General features: G+C 43.4%; 1 protein-coding gene across 6 annotated transcripts in view; it reads right to left on the minus strand.

Moving 5' to 3' along the window:
• PLEKHG3 (pleckstrin homology and RhoGEF domain containing G3) overlaps positions 1-25,157 on the minus strand; it is a 188,920-nt gene that overhangs the window by 112,205 nt on the left and 51,558 nt on the right. For 2 of the 6 annotated variants that reach the window (XM_033952107.1, XM_033952103.1), the window contains exon 1: positions 18,246-18,276. The exons of 3 other annotated variants lie outside the window; for them this stretch is intronic. In XM_033952107.1, coding sequence (XP_033807998.1) covers positions 18,246-18,261 — 16 coding nt within the window. In that variant the 5' untranslated portion in view covers positions 18,262-18,276. Of the gene's footprint in view, positions 1-18,245; positions 18,277-18,501; positions 18,667-25,157 lie in introns of those variants that run through there. One more of the 6 variants, XM_033952109.1, reaches the window with a different exon arrangement.

Here is a 25,157-nt window from a genome sequence, read left to right on the forward strand (position 1 = left end):
AAGTCCCTCCTTGAGGGCTGCAATCCAGTTGGGTTTTCAGGATTTCCCCAATGAATATGCATGAGATCTATGTGCATGCACTGCTTTCAATGCATATTCCTTGGGGAAATCCTGAAAACCCGTCTGGATTGCAGCCCTCAAGGAGGGACTTTGAGATCCCCGCTCTAAACTCTCTCCTGCCAACAACCACTAGTTGGGACCCTCTTGCCCAATCTACTGTAATACCTCTCCAGGAATTTCCTATGAATGTCTCCACCCCAAGTGGTCCTTAAGTTACTGTACTGCCCAGCCTTGTCATTATGTTACTGTATTGTATGGTATTGTATTGCCAAACGTACTGTCCAATGTAACCTACTGTGAATGTTAGCTTGTAACCCGTTTTGAGCTCCCGGGAGGACGGGATAGAAATTGAATTAATTAAATAAATAAAATATAGCACTGAATGGCATATGCAGCGCTGTACAATGTTGCCCAGTGGACAACGTTAAACAGATTTGGGAGCATAGATGCAAAAGCTAAGGGCTCCTTTTACTAAGGTGCGGTAACGTTTTTAGCGCACGCTGATGATTTGCGCGCGCAAACCATGCGCTAAACGAAAAATACTAACGCAAGCTCTATGGAGGCGTTAGCGTGTAGCGCCCGCTAAAACTGCTAGCACACCTTAGTAAAAGGAGCCCTAAGTAACGTGCTTTATTTGCACATAAAGTTCATTAGAATGTGATAGTATCAGTTCATAAAACATTAGGAGGAAGGAGGTTTTTGTTGTTTTGGGTTTTTTTTAATAGCCAATAAGGTATTTTCCCTTTCCAGTTTACAAGCAAAGATAAATTCTGGCGGCAAACGGGGATCTGAGGCTTCTTCCTCCTATCAGCCTGAGTACATATGCTCGAGAGTGAATGATTTAAAGGGTAACGGTTCCCTTAGAAGTATACATTAAGAAGTGGGAAACAGAAACAGCTTTTTGAGAGAGTATGTGATCCCAAGGATTATGCATTAAGGGCCAGATTCTACAAACAGAGCCTAAATCGGCAGGCACCTTGATAAAAGGCGCTGGCCATGCGTCAATCATACTTAGGTGCCGTTTACAGAATCACGCTTTATGGTGCTTATCACAAAACTTAGGCAGGGTTTTACTGGCCTAAATTGCAGGCACCAAAGTCCTTTTCAGAATTGTGCCTAATGGCGCCTGTCTCTATCTCTGCCCCCAAACACGACCATTTAGGGGCCTCCCTTTTATAGAATTGGATAGGCGCCTATCGGCCAATTAATTATTTTTTTTTCAGATTATGAGCTTGTTAAAGCTCATTTAGGTAATTAATGTAGGTGCCGATTTATGCAACTCTTACAGAATCTGTCCCTTAAGTGTTGATAGGGGGGGGAAGGTGGCACCTAAAATAAATACTATACTGATTAAAAGGTTGTGAGCTTGTTTGAGATGTGATTGGCTCAACAGTGGGACTCAGTATTAAATTTTTTTTAGGAATTAAAATCTAACACAAAAGTGTCATTTCCCCCCCACTCAGTCCCTTCATTCCACTTACAGATTCCTACAAAATTTGTTATTTTACAATACAGTAAAACCTTGGATTGCAAGTAACTTGGTTTCCAAGTGTTTTGCAAGACAAGCAAAACATTTTATTAAATTTTAACTTGATCTACAAGCAATGTCTTGCAATACAAGTACAGTCTACATGCGTCACATCATCCCAACTGAGCCGATAGTTCGCTGCAAGAGTGTAGCGACTGATCTAAATGAGCGAGGCCTTGCAATACAAGGACGTATAGTATTTTGTATTAAAGTTTGTGGGTTGTGGAACGAATCGTCTGAGTTTCCATTATTTCCTACAGGGAAATTCGCTTTGATATACGAGTGCTTTGGATTAGAAGCATGCTTCTGGAACGAATTTGCTCGTAAACCAATGTTTTACTGCATTTAAATAGCGTTATGACCATTGTAGTTCTAAGCTATTCATATATCAAAAGGAAAAACAAAAGGCAGTCATTAGCAACTATTCATAGAAACATATTAACAGCAGATCAAGGCCAAATGGCCCATCCAGTCTGCCCATCTGCAGAATCCAGGATCTCTCAGGGAGAGGAGGAGATAGTGGATGTTGGATGGGCCATTTAGCCTTTATCTGCCATCACGTTTCTATGTACTATAATTTCCAAGGACTGCTTTTTCCTTTTAATATGTGAATTGCTTAGAGCTACTGTATAATGGTATATAAATATAAGATAAAATAAAGAATTTTTTATGAATCTGTAAATGGAGAAAGGGTCTGGGAGCCAGATGTTCTAAAATCGCAGTTAAAATCCTGTGGATTTGTCTGTCGTAATCCCATTTGATCAGTCATAGGAGAAAGTGACTGACACATGCGCAGAGTAGCTAGGTCAAGGTGACACATGAGCACATCAAAAGAAGGGGTGGAAAACTAACAAACCATGCAAACGCGAAATCGCAAGATATATATGCTTTTTGCTCCATATGCAATCAAAAGTCCCAGACCAGCCAGTATATGCTTTAAACAGACGCGCATGAGACGTGCTTTTAACACAAGTGTATTATATGGTCCCCAATCCCATAAAAAGCATTTTTATGAATTTCCACATGCAATAGTGGCCCAGACCTACCGATACATGCTTCTAATACATGTATTTCAGTGCTAATGTTGGATCATTAAAAGCTGGTGCTTCATTTTGTGCATCACCTGGGCATCGGTCAGAGTGTATTTTAATATTAATGAGATAGTTGTAATCATTTACATACAATTATTGGAGGTTACTACAAACCACAGAAAAGACTGATTAGCCATTTTGGGCATCAATAGCTGAAATACTTTGACGCTAAACCAGTTAGCATTGATCGTTAAAGGCATGGTGAATTTTTTGAGCATATGGGTCCGGGTTGGGTGAGAACCATTCTTCTTTTTAAGAAATTAAGATGGGAGGGTCAAACCTCCAGGCCCTTTAATTTGCTCCTAGGAGACATTAACCCCACATTTGACCTTTCTTTAAAAAAAAAAAAACTTTCAATGAATAACAGAGCCTATGGAATAGCATAGTATTGAGCTGTGTTATGATCTGCATGTTTCGCAATCCAGTAACATGTACCGTAGCAAACATTGTGTTAAACTGCATCTTAATAAATAGCCCCTCAGTTTAAAAAATAGGCCCAAATTTTGTAACCAGTGCCTAATGTTAGGCACCTATTAGAGAATGACACAGTGACAAAATTTGTCACCGTTCTCGTCCCCGCGGATAACTGCGGGAAATAATCCCATGTCATTTTCTATTGTCTATTTCAACCTCAGTCCTTCTACACCAGCGTTCTTCAAAGCAAAGCTTGTGGGTCAGTGGTTGTGGCCATTCATACTCTGATTCTTATGTGAGCCAAGGATAATGAAGCCATTGTGACATCACTGATGTGATTGGCTCTTAGACACTGGTGGAATGAGGCATTATGACATCACAATATCTTCTCTGGATACCAGAGACTGTCATTCTGTAGCGTCTATCTCAACTTCAATCCTTCTACACCAGCATTCTTCAAAGCAAAGCTTGCGGGGCAGTGGTTGTGGCCATTCATACTCCGATTCTTCCCTCTCTCCTTAAAGAATGACATGAAGATGGTTTCCCGCGGTTATCCGCGGGGACGGGAACGGTGATGAATTTTGTCACCGTGTCATTCTCTAGCACCTATTTCGGAGGTGCCCAACTAGATAGGCGCCTACCTAAATTGAACAAGCCCAAGTAAGCTTTTTAAATAAGCAATAATTGAAACTTAGGCGCCTATCAAGAAAGAGTGATTCTGTAACAAGGTTCCTCCAAAAAAATTAGGCGGCCTTCAAAAAAAACCAAACAACTTAGGCGCTATGCATGTTAGGCGCCTTGTTACAGAATCGCTGCTCTTAAGCATGCTTAAGCGCTCGCATGGCTGCCTAACTTTTTAGTTGTGCCTAGAGCTGGCCTATTTATTGGGCGCCTCCAAAATAGTTGTTCACATAGGCACCGCTCAGCGTGATTCAGTAAACAGTAGCCAACTGTACTTGAATCTCGCTGAACGGTACCTATATTGGCGCCTAACCTTTGGGCACTTCTTATAGAATTTGCCCCATAGTATCAACACAATTATTTTTTGCCTTTGACAGTAGTTACCAAACTATGGATTGGGATGTCACATGAGTCCCAGAAACAGGCTGTTCCCCTTCCTCTGGGCCTCCACTGTGACCTATGCCCAGAAATGGCAATAAGTGCATGTTCACAGGTCCTGCCACCGCTCTAACTGAAAACCAGTGCACAGTACTGGGATCTCACAGTAATCACAGTCTATGCTGACTGCTGCTGCTGCTGAATTCATTTTTGGGAAAAACAGAGAGAGGAGAATGAAGTTGTCATTTTTTTTTTTTGGGGGGGGGTTAAATCCTCATCATCCAAAGTCACATGATGAATTTCTAAGTGTTAAAACTGGGTCATACTGGATACAAGTTTGGGAAGCACCGAACTAGTACCTCTGTTTCCTTCAGAGTTTTGAACTCAGGTGGACTTGGGAATGGGCACAGGCACATTCTCACTTCACTTAGATCCCCTTTCCCTCACCTTAGTTGCCTATCTACTATAGAGCTTGGCACAAACAGGGCTTTAGGTCAAACAAATCACCCCCGGTTTGCCTGCATGTGCCTACTTGAATCCTTAAGATGTGACAAAGGTAGAGGTGAAAGGGGGGAGGGGTCAAAGCTTTGTTATTTGAGCTATAGAACAGACGACTGAAGGAAAACAGCACTGATTCTCGGGAATGTGAAACTAATTGTGGCCTACACCTGTTTCCAGGGCTATACTCACACCTCTAGTGCATTATAAAGGGGGGGGGGACCTCTTCCCCCCCGAAAACGCACTAGCAGGCTTCTCATAAGTTTCCTAGAAAACTGGATACATAACGTGAAAACCGGGACTACAGTTCACACCTCAAAGGCAAAATATCCGCGCGCTTGGGTCCGACTTCGAACGCCCCCTAGGGAGCTCACAGTCCCTGCGAACGAGCTTGCCGACTTCCCCCAAACCGCGAAAGAGGAGCTACAACTTTAACCTTTACCTTCGTGTTCCAGGCGGAGGGCTCTCCCAGGGCCGCAGACCAATTTATAGAGCGAGAGCAGCAGGACCGGAGCACCACACGCGAAAGGCTCCCACGCTCGAGACACGTCCCCCGTCCCACAGCTGGGAGGATCTGAGCGAGACAAGCTCCTGGTTGGAAGGTCAGCAGAAGCAGCCCGAGGAGAGGGGGGCTGGGCAGGTTCAGCTTTCCAGAAAACGGGCAGCTCGGAAGCTTGCAAAAAAAAAAAAAAAAAACCAAAAAAAACCCCGAAACGCTTTTCCAATCTGTGGTTAACACGGCCCTTGCAAACGACCACAGCTACAGGACAGAGTCCAGCACCAGCAGAAAACTTTAGTACGGGAGCTGGCAGGCTTCCCTAGAAAGCAGCTGCATAGTCCAGGAGAAAAGACCTGCAAGAAGTCTAATGAGATTCAGAAGCCGAGGAAAGCCACAAACAAATTTCATTACAAGCGGTTCCTGCCACAGCTTCAAGGCTGCCAATTTCAGGAGGGCTGGGCGACGGGGGAGGAGTTGGGAGTCCGTTCGGCGGGAGGACCTCTAGGAATATGAAGCACGCAGGCGAGGAGGAGGGGGGGAGACTGGCAGGCAAAAAGAAGTGTGCTCCCCTCCAAGCGAGGGAGGGGGGCTCATAGCGGTTTGCAAGCTGAACCTGTGTAAAAAGGTTGAGAAGGTGACATCTGTACAGCAGGATGCTCCCTAATGACAGCTTATTCTGCGTTCAGCCCTCACTCTCACAATGCCACTTAATGGTTGAACGAGTTTAAGTACCTAATTATAGTTAGATACTGGGCAAAGCAATTTACTGAACTGGATGGCTGCATCGGCTGAATTCTACAACACACTTTTTTTTTTTTTTGGAGGACAGCTTTCAAAGCCAGGTATTGGGCTAAATAGCAATTTCCCGGGATTGGCAACATCTATGGGGCTAAAAATATACATAGGCTTCTACAGCATGCATACCTATTGCCCACTTAGGTCAATATTCTCAAAACTTTAACGCGGTCGCTAAACTGGTTTCCAACGGTTTAGCCTGCATGCATTTTAGCGGCGGATTATCAAAGCGGCTTATCTCGGCATTTAGCGAGCTTTCTAGCAGTCTCCGATACTGCCATGCAAATGGGCTCTTCAATATTAAAATGAGCACTGCAGTGGATTCTTAAAAATTGCTGAGCCATTCTCCAAGAGCGGCGTTGGCTTTCGGCAACAAAAATCAGTGACTGGTCCAGAACTGCTGGTATTGTGACCAGTGTTCCCTCTAAGCGGGCGGGTGTTGTGAGCAAACTTTTTTCACTGTGAGCTAAAAATATCGGGCGCCAGCAAGTTATGAGCCAAATAAATATGTTGCTTTCTACCACAGAACTTCCTTACGTTTGTATGGAATCTATCCCCTTTCAACTTTAGAGAGTGCCCTCTCGTTCTCCCTGCCTTAGCTACTAAGTCTATTCCCTTCAGTACCTTGAATGTTTCTATCATGTCCCCTCTCAATCTCCTCTGCTCAAGGGAGAAGAGGCCCAGTTTCTCTAATCTTTCGCTGTACGGCAACTCCTCCAGCCCCTTAACCATTTTAGTTGCTCTTCTCTGGATCCTTTCGAGTAGTACCGTGTCCTTCTTAAAGTACCAGTGCTGGACGCAGTACTCCAGGTGAGGGCGTACCATGGCCCGGTACAGCAGCATGATAACCTTCTCTGTCTCTTCAGTCCAGCATCTGCCCCTTCCATTCACTGTCTGTCTTTCCCTGCCATCTCTCCTCCTGCCCCCCCCCACCCCCCAATTTGGTCTAGCATCCATCATCTTCCTTCTGTTCCCCTCATGGTCTGGCATCTCTATCCTTCCCTCCCCCCTGTGGTTTTTAGCATATCTCTCTTCTCATTTCCTCCACTCAGATCTGATCATTCTCTGCTCTCTCTTCCCTTTTCTTCTCTGGTCTTCCTTCTCTATTTTCTGCCTCCATCTAAATTAAATTCTTTCTTACTATTTAGTCCCGTTTCCCTCTTTTCACTGTGTCTACACACAGCTTGTCACCCCTTTCCCTCACCCCTCCATTATCTTACTATTTTCTTCCCCCTTTATTTATCTCCTCCTTCCATCCAGTATGTGTTCTTTCCCCACTTCCATTCAGCATCTGCTCTCCCTTCTCAACTGACATCCATCTGCCTTCTGCTCTCTCTCCCTTCTTCTCACTTCCATCATCTGTCCCCTTCTCTCTCTCTCTCATCTCCTCCATTCCATCATCTGCCCCTTCTCTCTCTCTCTCTCTCCCCCCCCCAACTTCCATCATCTGCCCCCCTTCCCCTCACCTTTGTGGGTCACTTTCTTTCCCCTGAGGGTGGCTCATGTCACAGGGGAAGCTTTGGCCGAGCAGAACCGCTTGATTGACAGTGGAACTTACTTGATTGATGTCGATGCTGGGGCCCGTTGCCGTTTGAAGGAAAAAAAAAAAGGTGGAAAAAAGGAACCTGTAAAGGCGAGAGGAAGGGAAACCTCCAGGACAGCTGCTTTTTGCCCTCCTTCAGCGGCCCAAGAGTTCAGACCAGCAGCGGCAGCTCTGTATGCTTTTAACTTCGGCACAGAGCTGCCCCTAATCAATAGTTTAGCGCGGTTTCATGAGGCAGCCTCGGGGCCTTTGATAGCCGGCCCGCTTCGATGATGCGATGTGGGCCGGCCTAGCAAAGGCCCCGAGGCTGCCTTATGAAACCGCGCTAAACTATTGATTAGGGGCAGCTCTGTGCCGAAGTTAAAAGCATACACAGCTGCCGCTGCTGGTCTGGAGGTGCGGAGACAAGGCAGGAGGCAAACGCGGTGGAAGGCAGGAGTCCCGGCGAAGGCAGGAGTCCCGGCACAGCGACTGCAACAGGAAGTTGCAAGTCAGCTGACGCCGGCCTTTCGTTGCGGCGGGGACCGAATCCTTCGCGGACCGGCAAGATTTTGTTTGCGGACCGGCGGTTGAAGAACTGTGCTCTACACTGTGTGCGCTGTGACGAGAAACTTGTGCGCTGCGAGGTAATATTTTGTGCGTCAGCGCACCCCAGCGCAGCTTAGCGGGAACACTGATTGTGACAGCACTATTTAAAAGTTTTCAAGTTTATTAAAATTTTGATATACCACCTTATCATTTATTTCAAGATGGTTATACATTTTAAAATAGGGTAGAAACATATAATATAATTTAACATAACTAACAAAAGAAACATACACGATTAGATAAAAACAATGACATACACGACTGGACAAACGGGTACGAGTGGAAAAGAAGGGGACAACTACAATGCTGAAAGAAAAGTAAGATATAAAGGTATAAACAAAAGGGTGGGGTTAAAAACAAGTAAGTCCAATAAAAGTGGACTTGTAGAAGATAAAAAGTTTCATATGGTTGTTTTTTTATATAAACCCCAGCAACAGGAGAGATGGCTGATGCAAGCTATACAGGCATATTTCCCTCATGTACAATAACGCTATTAAGTAAATACAGATTGTTTACATTTAAAAATTAGCTGCTAAGGCTAAGTAAGCCACTCTACACAGCAAAAATTGCAAGCTATTCACAACTTCCTTTTTAATAGGTTGTATTAGATGAGGTGTGGGTAAGAAGACTCACATGATCATGTAATACAGGAAGAAGAAAAAAAAGGGATTGTTCTTTCTAGTGCATTTTGAAAGTAGCATTTTAATATAATTTAACTCCAAACACAACTATGTCAAACAATTTGTTGTAGGTACACTTAATTGCAGAGCCAGGCAGTTGATTTAGGGTGGGGTCAAATATTTCATCTCCGCCCCCTCCAACTAAAGGAAACCCAAATTTAAATTTCTGCTGCTCCTCCTGGCACACCCCAAGATAAACGGCATACCTGTGCTGGTGGGGATCCACAAGCCCCATCAGTCGAAGACCTCCTCTCTGCCAACGAGTTTATATGTTGGGCGACTGCTGGCACTGTCCTAGAGCCACTGCCAACAGCCTTTGTGCGTGTAAGCTAAGTTTCACACAAGCGTGAAAACTGATCATGTGCAAGGGCAGGAGTAACCTACAGCTGGCCAATGCTCTGGGCCAGGAATTCTTTCAGTGGGGAGGTCTTCGGCTGGTGGGGCTTTAGAAGCCCTGCCAGCCAAGCTAAAGGAGATAAAATTTTGGGTAGGCCCAAGTCCAAACTGAGTGAGCCCTGGCCTTCCTGTGGTTATGCTACTGGGTACAATGCACATACAGTATGGGGCCTATTAAGGGATGCTTTTAATAAACTGTAGTAACAAATGGTTTTAGCATACCCTCATTTCCATGTGCTAAGGCCATTTTTACTGTGGCTGTAAAAACTTTAAATTTTCTAATTTTTTGTTTAGTAATGGGCATGTGCTAATGGCCAATTTTAAAAAATTTATCATGGAAGCGAGCAGGGGGAGTGGCCAAGATGGCAGCACTAAGCTAGACACATTGAGAACGCTCTCGTTCGTGGAGAAAATTTTTCCTTTTAGTTATGCCGCAATACAAAAAGAAAGGGCAGCGTCAGGGTGCCTACCTCAACACCCGCGGCTGCCCACACTCAGCGAACGATTGAGCAGTGTCTAGCGACACTTGCTCAGAGAACGGGTAAGTTTAGCCCTGCTACGGGAGAGATTCAGGGGCGATTGATCCTGTTGGTGATGGAGATCTTGCTCTCATTCACACAGGATGTCCCGCCTCCCTGTCCGATTGACGCTGCTGCCCTGGAAGCGGAGAACACAGTGGCTGGAGATGCACTTGAGGTTCCTGCGGAGGAAGGATCCATGGCAGATGAGCTTCTGCCGATGTTTGCCAGCTCTGGGGAGTTATTCCCTGACATAGAGGACACTTTGGTAGCCATATTAAAGACACTCCAGAAAGTGGATATTGCGACCAGGAAGACTTCAGAGGAGGTAAAAGCCTTGGGGATGAAGTTGGATAATTTCATAAAAAAATCTGAGCAAACTAATATTTAGACTAAGAATACTTTAACTAAAATACAAAATGAAGTACAATTTTGCAAATTTATAAGACTGCTGCAATAAAAGACAATGTTTTGCTACACCGGAAATAGAGAGTATAGAAAATTTCAACCGACGGTTAAACGTGAGGATTTTGAACTTTCCTAAAACTCTGGGTATTTCTCCATATGAGATGTTTAAAAAGTACGCAATGGAAATTTTATCTTATTCCTCTGAACATATTCCACCATTGAACAAAATTTACTACCTTCCATTGCCTAAAAAGTCTGCCCCAGAGCTTATGGAAGGAGAGAAGATACATGTTCCTCAGACAGATTTGAATAATATATCTGCAATCCTGGAATAATCTATTTCCGAGGTGGCGGAGAGAACTACACCAAAACAAAGGAAAAAACCAAGGTCCAACTGTCTGCAGTGAAAGACAATCCAGAACAAACAAACCAAAAAAACTGCAGACTTGGTACACGATGCAGGCAGACTTTATTATGACAAATAAATCTTTGATTAAAAACCTTTTACCAGGTAAGGGACCCAACACGGTCCGTGTTTCGGACAAACCTTCGTCAGGGGTCCACTTTTGATAAAAAGGAAAATTATCAAAAGAAAAAAGCCTTGGATAAATAGCTATCTGTAGCCGTCACCACCATTTTCTTTCCCGGCGTAACGTTGCGTCAGAGGGGGCGGTAGGTTACGCCGGGAAAGAAAATGGTGGTGACGGCTACAGATAGCTATTTATCCAAGGCTTTTTTCTTTTGATAATTTTCCTTTTTATCAAAAGTGGACCCCTGACGAAGGTTTGTCCGAAACACGGACTGTGTTGGGTCCCTTACCTGGTAAAAGGTTTTTAATCAAAGATTTATTTGTCATAATAAAGTCTGCCTGCATCGTGTACCAAGTCTGCAGTTTTTTTGGTTTGTTTGTTCTGGAGAGAACTACACTACTGATTTCCTTTGTTTTTCAACAGGACCTGGACTCATTTATGAAGTTATATTTTAGGTTTTCAAAATCTTTGTTTTATGAGAAGAGTATGGGCATATATGGATGTTACAAAAATTACCCAGGAGAGAAGGAAACGGTTTTTGTCTTTGAGGCAGAAAACAATAGCTTTGGGAGCCTCCTTTTTATTAGCTTATCCTTGTAAGTGCATTATAAAATATGCACAACTTAAAAGTGGTACCTTGGATTACGAGCATAATCCGTTCCAGGAGCATGCTCGTAATCCAAAATGCTCGTTTATCAAAGCGAGTTTCCCCATAGGAAATAATAGAAACTCGCTTTGATACGTTCCCATCCCCCCACCGAGGCCAGCAGCGCTGCTCTCCCCGAAGGCCCCGCGATCCGACACCCTTCCCCCCATGATCCGGCACCTCCCCGCCGCCATCGGGCCCCCCCCGCCCCTAAAGTCCCCCAGAGCCCTCTTCTTACTTTAATGTAGCACAGGCATGTCGGCCTCCTCTTCTGTGCTGGCCTTGAGCATGTGCGCATGCTTAAGGCCTGCGAGTTCACGTTCTATCAGAGATTCTCGGAGAGAACGTGAACTCGCAGGCCTTGAGCATGCGCACATGCTCAAGGCCAGCACAGAAGAGGAGGCCGACATGCCTGTGCTACATTAAAGTAAGAAGAGGACTCTGGGGGACTTCAGGTTGCGGTGGGGGGTGCCCGATGGCGGCGGGGGGAGGGGGGGGTTGGGCGCTCGCAAATCATTTTGCAAATGTTTTGCTCGTCTTGCAAAACATTCGCAAACCGGTGCACTCGTAAACCAAGGTACCACTGTATGTATTTTTTCTCCCTGATCAGTTAAAAATCCTTCCTGGAGCTGAAAAAGATGGCTTGAAGTTGACCCAGTGTTAAAAGAGATAGCAAGTAAAGTATAATGTTATAGCCTTTCTTTTGAATAATTTTCTTTTAATAAGCCTCAAGTTTTTTGGTTGATTTTTGCTTAACCCCCCCCTTGTAATTGTGGTCTAAGGAGGGATAATTAATTATACCACTTTTTATTTTGCTTGTATTAGTATTAAAATTGTACTGTATTGCTTGACAAGAAGTTTATTTTCTTGTAAAATTGCTAAAAATTATAAATAAAGAATAAAAAAATAAAAAAAATCATCATGGAAGCACTTACCGCCACTTAGTTTGTAGGCAATAAGGGCTCCTGCATTAGCTACCTGCGCAATATGGAAATGGAGATGCACTGTGCACATCGCTGCTTCAGACAAAATTTGCTCAAGGTGAGTAATTTGAGAAGATAAATGGTCTACCTGCGGCCCCAGCAACAGCGGTCTTGATATCGCTCACGGCTGCCTCTGTCAGCTGAGACACCGTCGCTGGCATGGCCTCCGCCATCTTAGGTTCCAGCGGCCTCACACGATCGCGATCTTTTTTGGTGGATTTAGCCGACATAGGAGTTTCAGAGTGTGTGAGGTATCTGTCCATATAATCCGAATAAGCACCCGGAGAGCAATTACCCCAAATACGGCTGCAAAAGCAAGAAATTTAAGCGATATGGCCAGGTAGCCACGGAGCAAGCAAAACACCCGTCTTTACCCGCTCATTGCATCACGTGACTCCCTCATGGAGATGCACTATAAAGCAGGAACACTCGCTCTCCATCCTTGACAAGCCCCTCCCCTCATAAGAAACAAAAACACAAATTTTTGACATAATTTGGATCTCTTTTAGAAAGGTCATGATCTTACCAGCCTCTAAAACCTACATCTGTAAATTTTAAGTGCGTTTCACCTAAACCGTAATGCTTGCAGGGGAAGGTCAATTGGTCTGTCTCTTAAGCCATGGCAGACCAATTGGGCCCTGCCACCATAAGAAGTCTATGGCAGGGCCTCTAACTTCTGCTGCACTGCTATATTTAACAGGGTGACGGGGATTATACCCCATCAGCAGTACAAGGAAGGAAGGGTTGTGGCAAAGAGGGACGATGCGTGCTGACTGGGACCTCATTGCTCACCGGCACAAGAATGAAGAGACCATAGCCATGGGAAAAGAGTGGTGCTTGCCAGTGGGCATTCCTTATCTCTTGCCATCAGAGGTGTGAAGAGAGGCAACAGCCAAGATCTGTACGGCCAGGATTAAAGGTGAGAGGCGAGGTAGGGGGGATTGACAAGAAGAGAGGAAGAGTGAAAGGAATTGAGACTTTTTGTAGTTCAACAACCTACTCAAAGCGGTTTATATACACACACAGGTAAGTACTTATTTGGTAGCTGGGGAAATGGAGGATTAAGTGACTTGCCCAGGGTCATAAGAAGCAGCCCTGGGATTCAATCCCACAACCTCTGGCTGCAGAGGCAGCAACTCTACCAGTAGGCCAAAGGAGGAGTGGGGCTGGAAAATAGGGCAAAGAATGAGTGTGGGAGAGGGAAGGGAAAAGAGGAAGAGGGATGGAAGACCCAAGTATGTAAATGCATGGGGGTGAAGGGGGGGACCAGAATACTTCTATACCCAGGAGGTACACCCTCTCACCACATACACAAGATAAAACAGCCCCACAGCCATGCACAAGTTTGTAATAGGAGGAACCATGCCACTGTGTCACATAAGCATGCACTTTTCAACTTTAGCTTTCCAAAAAAAAAAAAAGGAAGACACCAACTATATTAAACTATTATTTTAGGCAAACTCCTTTCTGATGCACTTCCCTGTAATTTTTGCTTCTCGTCTCCTGCCAGTGTTTACTACTGGATCCTCCTCACAGATCTCCGGTTATAAAATGACTCAGTTTCTGGCTATGGGACAGCAGCAAAGTAAACAGCTGAAGTAGAACTGAAAGTAATTTAGAAATCTGTACTCGCAGATGAAATACTTTTCCCTTTGAAGGAGAAATTAAGAAACCATTCCAGGAAAGCAGTTATTCATTTTCTGGGCCCTTGGACCACTCAAATAGTGTCTTGAGCACAAGGTAACTCCCTCCACATCCCAATCATACTTGGCAGGGCTTGTCCATAGTGCATACCACTTGCAGTGCTCTGAGTTGGCGAGACATGTCCAATATCTCCTAAAACAATCCCTCTTCTCTGATCGCTTGCAACACCTGATGGAAAATTGGACTGGACTATAGCTATTTTTTTCCTGTCTGAAAAACAGGTGCTGGTTAAGGGCCAGACGTGCTAATCTGTTTTCCCATTGACACAAAATGAGAGAAAACGTTTAGTGCCCCTAGCTCCAAGGATGGATCAACACTATATCGGCCTGAGGCACGTATACATTTCCAGTAGGGCTGCCAACTGGATCCAGATTTGCAGGACAGGGTTGATCTGGTCTTGGATTTACTCTCTTGAATGATGGGCCATGTAGTTCCATTGCATTCCCTAATAAAAGCAAAGCTACAAGTCCCAGCATGCACTGGGCTAAACTCTATCCTGTGAATCTGGAACCAGTTGGCAGCCTTAATTTATGGACCCCTACCTCAGACCCCCAATTACTTCTTTTTCTCATAACCCCCTTCCCTAAACAGACTTACATGCACTCTTTCCCTGCCCATTTCTCTCCTTTGAACAAACCTCCTATGATCTTCATTTATGGCTCCCTCTGCAGAAGCAATGAGAGAAAAATGGCAGGGCCTAGCTCTGGGTACATGACAGAAGCAGGTTGTGAGCAAGAAAGGGGATTCTGCAAACACATGCTTCAAGTGGAGTGACTAGTGGTTAGCACAGAAGGCTAAGAACCAGGGAAACTGGGAAAATCAATTTTCATCTTTGCCTCAGGTACAGACTCAGGGGGACACTCAGTGAGCTTGCAAATAGATCTCATGCATTTTCATTGGGGAAATCCTGAACACTTGCAGCCCTTGAGGACCAAAGCTATCCACCCCTGCACTATAAGGTGAGAGGGTTTAGGAAAATAAGTAAAAGGATCCATAGTAGGGGTATACTAATTTTTGTTTGCCAACAACTCAATATACTGTTAATATGGCCATGGCTCTGTCCCACAGTTAACTTGTGGTTAAACTAAATTGTAAAATTCATCCTTAGCAGTGGTATAGAATCTTCCAATAAACAAACTGTCTGTGACATTTAATAGATTGATATATTATCACATTTGGTTTATTATTCTTTCCCAAGTCACTAGAATGTTTTGTAATCACACCATTCAAGCTGACCTCTCTCCTCCAAGTCAAAGACACACAAGTACATATGGGGGGGAGGGGTTGGAAAAAATTCCATCAGCTATGTTCCGCATGCTTTCCCCTCTTATTTGTGCATGCAATGACTTTTTACTGACAGCAGCAAAATCAGCGTATATACTTTTGCCAAGAAATCTTAATACCCCAGTCTTAAATTTTTAGATTTTGTTTCTCTTACCTTAGTTCCAGTTTCTCTTACCTCAGTGCATCAGCATTTCATTCTGTCAGCATAGTTTTACAATTTCTATTATTACTAGCTGTGGTTTTAAAGATATTACTCTTATACCAACTATCCTATTTACACACTCTAGCCAGCTCTTCATGTGTATGTGCAATATGTAGGACCTCAGCAAACAATTTAAACATTTCTGCAAATTGTGAGCTTTAGGAATCTAAAAATTTTAAATTGCATCTCATGCTTTGTTCTCAGCTCCTGACTGTATATTTGTCATAACGGAGGATAGTTCCTTTTTATTTTAGGTGCACGGTCAAGTCTTCTTGCAATATGTTTTGTACGCTGTGATTAATGCTCTACAGCAGGGATCTCAAAGTCCCTCCTTGAGGGCCGCAATCCAGTCGGGTTTTCAGGATTTCCCCTGCTTTCATTGGGGAAATCCTGAAAATCCGACTGGATTGCAGCCCTTAAGGAGGGACTTTGAGATCCCTGCTCTACAGTGATTACTGGATGTTTAGGGGTTTTTAAATTTTATTTTATGTTTTACTATTTCAGTGATTTCCTCCATATTGTTTTTCCCATTGCTAGCTTCTGCAGGCATCAGCTGGAGCTTATTTTATAAAGACAGATTTAAGCTGTAGTAGCATGCAAACTTTTACATCTTTGCTAAAGTTGTTGTAAATGTTTGTATGTATGCTACATGTGTACTCATTTATTTTATGAGAATTTTGCAACTCCACTCCTAATCTGTCAAAACGATCTAATCTAATCTAAACCTTAGGTTTGCTTACCGCATCATCTCTACATTCGTAAAGCTTGACACGGTTAACAAGAGTTAGGGTAGAAAGGAACTCCAGTGGAGGGAAGAGGCAAAATGAAGAGAAAATTTAGAGGACTAGAATAACCAGAGAGGGAGGAGGAGTTACATTTTTGAGAATAACCAGGTTTTCAGATGTTTACGGAAGAGTTGGAGGGAGCTCAGATTCCTAAGAGGGGAGGTAAGGTTGTTCCAGAGCTGAGTGATTATGAAAGGGAGGGAGGAACCTAGTTTTCCTACAAGTGAAACGCCTTTTAGAGAGGGAAAGGAAAGTTTCAGTTTTTGGGTGGATCTGGCAGAATTGGGGTTAGAGGAGTTCCAAGAAAGAGGAATGAAGAGAGGGAGGATACCGTGTAGGATCTTGAAAGTGAGGCAGGCACATTTGAAGTGGACTCTGGAGATAATCGGAAGCAAGTGGAGCTTGGATAAAAGCGGTGAGACGTGGTCAAATTTGCTTTTTGCGAAGATAAGCTTAGCAGCGGTATTCTGAATCCGCTGGAGTCTTTGAAGGTTTTTCTTTGTTAGGCTAAGGTAGATAGAGTTGCAGTAGTCCAGTCTGGAAAGGATGGTGGATTGGACAAGGACGGCAAAGTGTTTTTGATGGAAACAGGATCTCACTTTTCTCAGCATGTGAAGGCTGAAGAAACATTTTTTTACTAGGGAGTTGAGGTGGTCGTTGAAGGAAAGTGTAGAGGCAATGATGACTCCCAGAACTTTACTAGAATAATCAAGATGCAGAGTGGGGCCAGAGGACAGTAGGATGGAGGTGGGCAGTTGGTCCAATTTTGGGCCGAGCCATCTTTGTCCTCCCTCATACTTATGTATACTGTATATACTGCCACACAATTTTGTAAAGTAAAATTTAGTCTTACCTGCTAATTTTCTTTCTTTGAGTCTCATCAAACCAGTCCAGAACCAATGTGGTGTGCTCATAAGCCAGCAGATGGAGACAGAGACCAATCAGTTACAACCCTGCCCTATAAAGGGAACTATGCAGTCCAAGCTCAGCAGTTTTTCCAATAATGAAGCAATGTAAACAACTTCCCTTAATTTTCCTCATTAAATGGAAGAAACCAAGGTTGTAAAGGAAATATTAACAGATTAAATACAAAAATATTGTCTTCTCAATAGAAAAAGTAATATAGAGAGGGAAGTCTGGACTGGTCTACTGGGACTTAAAGAACATTAGCAGGCAAGACCAAAATTTCACCTTCGTTATAATCCCCATCAGATTATATTGGTCCACAACCAATGGGATTAACAAAGCATCCATTAAAGTGGGGAGGAAACAAGCTCCAGTTTAGAGAATGACACGGGGACAAATTTGACCCCATCCTTGCAGGAACTCAATTTCCCTGACCCCATGAGTTTTGTCACTGTCCCTGTCCCATTCCTGTAAGCTCTACCTTAACCTCACAACCCTCAAACACTTATGATTTTAAAGTGTTTGAGGCTTGTGCAGATGAAGATGGAGCTTGCAGGAATGGGACAGGGACAGGAAAAGAACTCATGGGGATGGGAAAATAAGTTCCTGTGGGGATGAGGAAAAATTTGTCAATCCATATTCTAGCTCTAAGCATCTCAGCTTAAAAAAAAAATGCAAGTTCTTTGGCAGCAACATCCAACCTATAGTGTTTATGAAGGGTGGGCCAAATAAATGACCTACAAATATCTATTGGAAAAACTACATGAAGATCTACCCAAGAAGTAAGTCTTCACACCTCTAGTTGAGTGAGCTCTCCATGTTCTAGGTGGCAACCTGCACTTGAGAATGAAAGCAGAAGAAAACTTCATTAAGCAAAATGGGCAACAGTGACTTTTCAAGCCACTGCATCTCTTAACTCCACTAAAAACAACTACTAACCTGTCATTTCCTAAACTTATTAGTAGCTTCCAAGTACCTCATGAGGCTGGGATGAGAGTAATCTTTGAAGGATCTAGCCTATAATTGGCCACAGAGGAAATACACAGAAGATCCTCATCTGCAACAAAAGATTGACCAGGATATCCAAACCTTCCAACCTTACAATGGCTAAAGAATTGAGAACTTTACCATTTTGACTCGTCATCCAATCCTTAAGGCGAATCCCCTCCCAATGAGTCATGACAAGGAGAAAGGCCATTTCAAACTTCCCAGGACAGAGAGAATGCCTGTTGAGAAAATCCACCTGGACATTTTGAACCCCAGCAATGTGCACTGCTGAAAAAGTAATCAGATGAGAATCAGCCCAATGAAGCAAAGATGTAGCCTCTTGGTCCTCCTATAAGATATCTCCATTCTTAAAGATGGGATAACCCATTATTCTTACCAGGGTTAAGAAAAACTTTTTTCAGATCTGGGAACGAAGGGCTTTAGGGCTATGGACCAGCCTTTTGAAGTGAATTAAGGTCTGTGCCTGTCATTTAATAGGTGTGATATCTCAAATACACATCTCCTCCCCTACCTCCAGGTAAGGCATTATTATTAGAAGTCACTGAAAAGAAAAGAGAAGGGGGGTAAGTCTCAATGCAACAGATAAAGAGTAGCTATTTAGCAACATTTATCAATATGAGACAAATAACATTTTGCAGGAAACTTGATGGAGAATTTTACATAGAACATATATCACCAAGGAAAAGGGATTATCAGATAAAGCTATGGGGAGAGAAGGAATGTGGAGGAGTAGCCTAGTATTTAGAGCACTGGGCTTGATATCTAGGGGTGCCAGTTCAAATTCCACCACTGCTCTTTAGCCTCAGATAAAAAAAATTAGATTGTATCATCCAGGGACATGGAAATAACCTAGTGTACCTGGATGTAATTCCTTGAGCTATTACTGAAAAATTAGTGAACAAAACTGAAATAAAATAACCAAGATATTACTTAGAATGGCAATAGCTTGTAAGTTGGAACTCTCTAACAAAGGAGCTAAGGGAAACTAGGAAGGCTATTGATACCATAGGGAAAATGAACATGGAGAAGGGAAGCTAATAGCATGAAAGCAGGAATGGTTTCTTTGCAACCCAAATAAATTATATTGCAATAATCAACATGGGCAAATAGTATTGTTTGTTCAATCATCATAAAAATATCAGGAGTGAACTTGGACCTGATGTGTCTCAGTTTAGGTATGAATAAGCAAACACAACATATAAATGGGGGGTGGTGGATAAATGTAAAAGGAGACCTAGATGAGCAAGGTTTGAATGTATTATTGCAATTTAGAAAGCTAGAAATGGCAGACACATAGCGATGTGACAAAGGTAGAAATCAAATGACTAGTTTACATTAGTGTTGCCAAATTTGCATCGATTCACCAATTCGTATTATTGAATTGATTCGTTTTCTTAAAAAATTGGGCTTTCCGATTCACTGACTGTGCAAGAGCAGCAGCGCTCTGGCAACAAAAAGCCTGTCCTAAGAGTTGCCTCTTGCTGGCTGTCCACTGCTTCTGCTGCTCCTGCTTTAGGAGACCTGATATCAGAGCTCGGGGGGGAGGGAGGGAATTGGTCAGGAAGTGCTACATTGACACCAGCACTGTGGGTACCCTCAACTCCTTGGCTTTATGGGGCTTGTGCAGATGAGGACAGAGCTTGCAGGAATGGGGCAGAGAAAGGAAAAGAACACAAGAGGATGGGATGGGAAAAAGCCAGCTACTAAGGTAGAAAATGGCTCCCAATGGAAGCTTCCTACTTACATAAAGAATAGCTTTATCTCTCATTTGTGTGGACTTAGCCACAGATGGCAGTATTTGACATTTCTGAGCAAAGAACAAAATTTTTTTTTTCTTCTAAAATAAGCTTTCAAAACAGCTATGTTGTCTAATTTAGAAGCAATTCTCCCTGCTGCTAGATTATATATTAATAATAATTTCTCAGAGCGTTTTAGTCTGCAGAGGGGGGTTAGACAAGGCTGTCCTTTGTTTCCTTTACTTTTTGATACTGTATTAGAACCCTTGTTATTAGCTATTCAGCAAGCGAAGGAGATACAGGGTATTCCTTATTCAGATCGGGAATATAAAGTTTCCGCTTATACAGACGATATACTGCTTCATTTGAGAAATCCGGAAACAACCATTCCAAGCTTATTAAAATTGATACAGAAATTTGGAAAATTTTCAGGATACTAGATAAATTGGAGTAAATCAGAAGTTCTTCCACTTAATGTCCATTGTACAAAAGGATTATTTGATACATTCCCCTTTCTATGGAAAGAGGACGGAATAAAATATTTAGGTATTTGGATAAAAAAACACGTTGGAAGAAACAATGAAAGTGAATGAAAACTTTTTATTAAAGAAGGTAACAAATGTGTGAGCAATGGAATCCTTTACATCTGTCTTGGTGGGGGAGAGTCCAAACTATTAAAATGATGATTTTGCATGTGGTTTGTTATCAAATGAGTATGTTACCTGTTTTTTTTCAGGGATCCTTTTATAAAAAGTTAAATTGTATTCTAACAAAATTTATTTGGCTAGGTAAAAAGGCTAGAATTGCTTTAGTATCTCTACAAAAAACGATTACAGAGGGGGGGGGGGTTTAAATTTTCCCAACTTTTATAGGTATCATCAATCCTATATTATGCGCCAGGGTATGTATTGGATCCTCCCAGAGTCTGTTGATAATATCCCGGATTGGTTTTGGTTGGAATGGCGCCTCATGTTTCCTCTGCGATTATGCCATGTACTTAGTATCAAAATGCCTAGATTATATAAAGAAAATAGATTACTTGTTGACACATGGAAAACAATAAGATATGTGAGCAATTTAACACCTATTCCAATTAACAAATCAACAAATCAAACTATATGGCTGAACTCCAAGATTCAAATCGGCGGATTTAAAGTCATCTGGAAGCATTGGATGATTGCAGGAATACGTGTATTAGAATATGGGATGATTGCAGGAATACGTGTATTAGAAGATGTTATTTCTAATGGTAAACTGCTTGAGTTTTCACAGTTACAACATAAATATAGTCTCAATTCACAAAGTTTTAGATGGATGCAACTGAAGCAGGCCATTCAGGCGGGGTTCCCTGAATGGAAAAATCTCACTAATCAATATAGTTTGGAGTTCTTATGCTTTCAGGTGGACTTCCTGGGACACCAGGCCGCACAGTGGTATAAATTAATATCTGGATTTATAAATAAAAAACCAAAAACTGGTCTTCGGGACATTTGGAGCATTGAGATCAAGCATCAAATTACAGCATCTCAATGGCCACGAATTTGGTCTTGGAGGATAAGATGTGCAATGTCTGCACCTGTGAGACAAACTTGGTTTTTTTCTGTTACCGTATTTTCACGTAGATAACGCGCACCCGTGTAAAACGCGCACACGGGTATAGCACGCGAAAAACACAAATTTATGTACAGAAATTTTTATATACCGCGCACACCCGTATACCGCGCATGCTGCCCGACTCTCCTTTCGCCCGCCCCGACTCTCCTCTGGCCACCCCGACTCTCCTTTCGCCCGCCCCGACTCTCCTCTTCCCCTTGAAGTCCTGTCCCCACCCTGAAAGCATGATCCCCCCCCGAGTCCGATTCCCCCCCCCCCCCCGCAGGACCGCTCGCACCCCCACCCCGAAGGACCGCTCGCACGCACCCCCACCCCGAAGGACCGCTCGCACGCACTCCCACCCGCACCCCCACCCTGAAGGACTGCTCGCACCCCCACAGCCTCCTGACCCTCCCATCATGTAGAAGCTCCTACCGGTGTCCTGCTGCTTCCTCTTGGCGGTCACGACACCCGACACGATCGGGGCAAGAGGGAGCTCAAGCCCTCTTGCCCCAGCCAACAGCGGCACCCCCGACACGATCGGGGCAAGAGGGAGCTCAAGCCCTCTTGCCCCAGCCAACCGCGGCACCCCCAACACGATCGGGGCAAGAGGGAGCTCAAGCCCTCTTGCCCCCCCGACTCCCCGACACGATCGGGGCAAAAGGGAGCCCAAGCCCTCTTGCCCCGCCGACTCCCCAACTCCCCGACAATATCGGGCCAGGAGGGAGCCCAAGTCCTCCTGGCCCTGGCGACCCCCTCCCCCCGCTAGTTGTTCAGGCCAGGAGGGAGCCCAAACCCTCCTGGCCACGGCGACCCCTACCCCCACCTCGCACTACATTACGGGCAGGAGGGATCCCAGGCCCTCCTGCCCTCGATGCAAACCCCCCACCCTCCAATGACCGCCCCCCCCAAGAACCTCCGACCGCCCCCCCAGCCGACCCGCGACCCCCCTGGCCGACCCCCACGACACCCCCACCCCCCTTCCCCGTACCTTTGTGTAGTTGGCTGGACAGACGGAAGCCAAACCCGCCTGTCCGGCAGGCAGCCAACGACGGAATGAGGCCGGATTGGCCCATCCGTCCCAAAGCTCCGCCTACTGGTGGGGCCTAAGGCGCCTGGGCCAATCAGAATAAGCCCGGGAGCCTTAGGTCCCTCCTGGGGGGCGGGGCCTTGGGCACATGGTCGGGTTGGGCCCATGTGCCTCAAATAATTACAGAAGATTTCTGTGGATGATAATCTAATTACAGAAAAATACAAATGACTATTATCTGACTTCAAAGCATTCCGCAAAGAAATCAAAATGCTACTTTTCAAAAAGCATATTCAAAACACCTAATCTCCTCTTCCACATACACCGACCAGGTTACCCACTCCCTGACACCATATCCTCAACCGACCAAAAAAAAAACCAAAAACAAAAAAAAAAAACTTACCGATTCATATTACCTACCAACGCCTGGAAAAAGATTTGATATGTAATGTAATATAACTGCTTTCATCCAATGTTACCAATGTTACCAAGTCTTTACTCATTCTGTAACTATGTCTTACCCTAAATGTCACGTACCCTCCTGGAAATGTCCAGCTTCTTCTTATGTAATCCGCTTTGAACCGCAAGGTACAAGCGGAATAGAAATCACTAATGTAATGTAATGTAATGTATTCAAATTCTCAGTCTTATGAAGCAAAGTTAAGCTATCTTGCCAGATTCTCAAAACTTAAGGTTGTCTTTAGCGCGGTCGCTAAACTGGTTCCAGACAGTTTAGCGTGCATGTATTTTAGCAGCGGATTATCAAAATGGCTTACCATGGTCTTTTCCGATCTTCCTAGCAGTCTCCGATTCTGCCATGCAAATTGGCTCATCAATATTTAAACAAGCATTCCGGTGGATCAACATCGTCCAGTAATTCTCCAAGTGCTCCTAGTTCCCTCCCCCCCCCAATCAACAATTCATCCCTTTTTCAAGATGCGGACTTCTCTATACTGCCCATACTCTGCCCAAACTACAATTCTGGCAATACCTAAAATACGAGTGTTCCCGTCAACACATACGTTTTTGCCTGACCTAAAAGCCAATTTACATTACTTATATTACCACATACTTTATAAAAATTACCCCCTAAATGTAGACAGTATGAACAGGAACAAGCTTGAAACTGAAAAGTTGAGTACATCTGCATGCAATTTCTCTATACCAACAAGAAATGATTGCAATTAAATTCCAACACGTGATATTTGGATACCCATTGACGAATACTTACAATCTCTTTAATTCTATGATTTTATATTGCCTTAATTACTGTACATTTTGGATGTTCTACTTTCTGCAATGATGTATTGTCTAATGCCACTTTCTGCCCGCTGTTCTTGGTTGTATGATGTAATTTTTTTCCTTTACTTTATTACTTAAATAAACAAATTGAACTAAAAAAAAAAAAAAAAAAAAAAAAAGGGAGGCTAAGCACACACGGCTGAAAATGAAGTTATCTGATGTTGAAGCAATGTTAAAAGATGAGGGAGTGCAGAAGGATCAGTATGAAAAGGGTTATTGTTGGCAGGTGGCTGGAGATACCCCCAGAAAGATAACAGGTAGGATGGAAGAGGAAATTCCACAGACACTGGATGCAAAGACCATGCAGGAACATAGAGGCAGGAACCAGTAAAGCAGAGAGCTGTGGTTTTCTGGCTAACTGACTCACAAAATTAAAAGAGGCAAGCATTCATATTGTTCAAATGAGGTATGACTCTCTGGCATGGAACAACAGGAGTTTCAATTAAGCAGGATGTATTTAGAACTTGAAAGGACAAACTCACAATAGAAGAGACTTTCAGAGGCCTGCAACTCATTAATTCAGAATTGGAAAAGGGAACCTGGCACATGTAAATGGATATATATTATTTACAAGTCAGTCTGCATTTTCAGAAGCTCTGGCAAAATTATGGAATGAGATGCCAGATATTCTGCGCTTATGTAGGAATTTTGACCATTTTCAAAACTTACTTAAAACTTCTGCAGGCATTTTTGGGTTAAATATTCTTTGTCTTATTTTATGGGTTAGAAGTATGTTATTAGATGACATGGGATAATTTTTCCTGTAAATGGAGATTAGTTTTATATACGTTATAACGCGCCTAACTTTTAGGTGAGAAATACATTTTAAAATAAAATCAATCCATTATATCTGGGGTCAAATTGTTCCCAATTCTTGATGAATAAATTTCAAGGAAAACTACCATGAATGCAGACTAATATAGAGACCCCCCTTTTATCAAGCTGTCTTAGGGTTTATCATCGCTGGTTGCTGCAGTAAAAGCTCCGATGCTCATAGGCATTCTATGAGCGTTGGCGCTTTTACTGCAGTGGCCGGCGATTAAAAAAAAACCCATAACGCGGCTTGATAAAAGGGGGCCTTAGCTAGATGAAGGCAGCACCAGCAAAACCACACAACTGTAGTAATTTTTCATTTTCATAATTTTCTGCTAGCCAACACCAGCATTACAGTATAGTGTTCAATGAATACACCATCAAGGTGGTCACGGATAACTTATTGCATATCCAGGTTAAGACCACTAGGAGAGCTACATTTTCCATACTTTTTTAACACTGTGCACACCTCTGACATATAATCTTCAGTTCAACGTGCACAACCTGAGCAAGATGTAACAGTTAACAGCTCTGATGCAGTTATGCTTTAAGTACAAC

The sequence above is a fragment of the Geotrypetes seraphini genome, chromosome 7 (assembly GCF_902459505.1).
Source record: "Geotrypetes seraphini chromosome 7, aGeoSer1.1, whole genome shotgun sequence".
Taxonomy (NCBI): domain Eukaryota; kingdom Metazoa; phylum Chordata; class Amphibia; order Gymnophiona; family Dermophiidae; genus Geotrypetes; species Geotrypetes seraphini.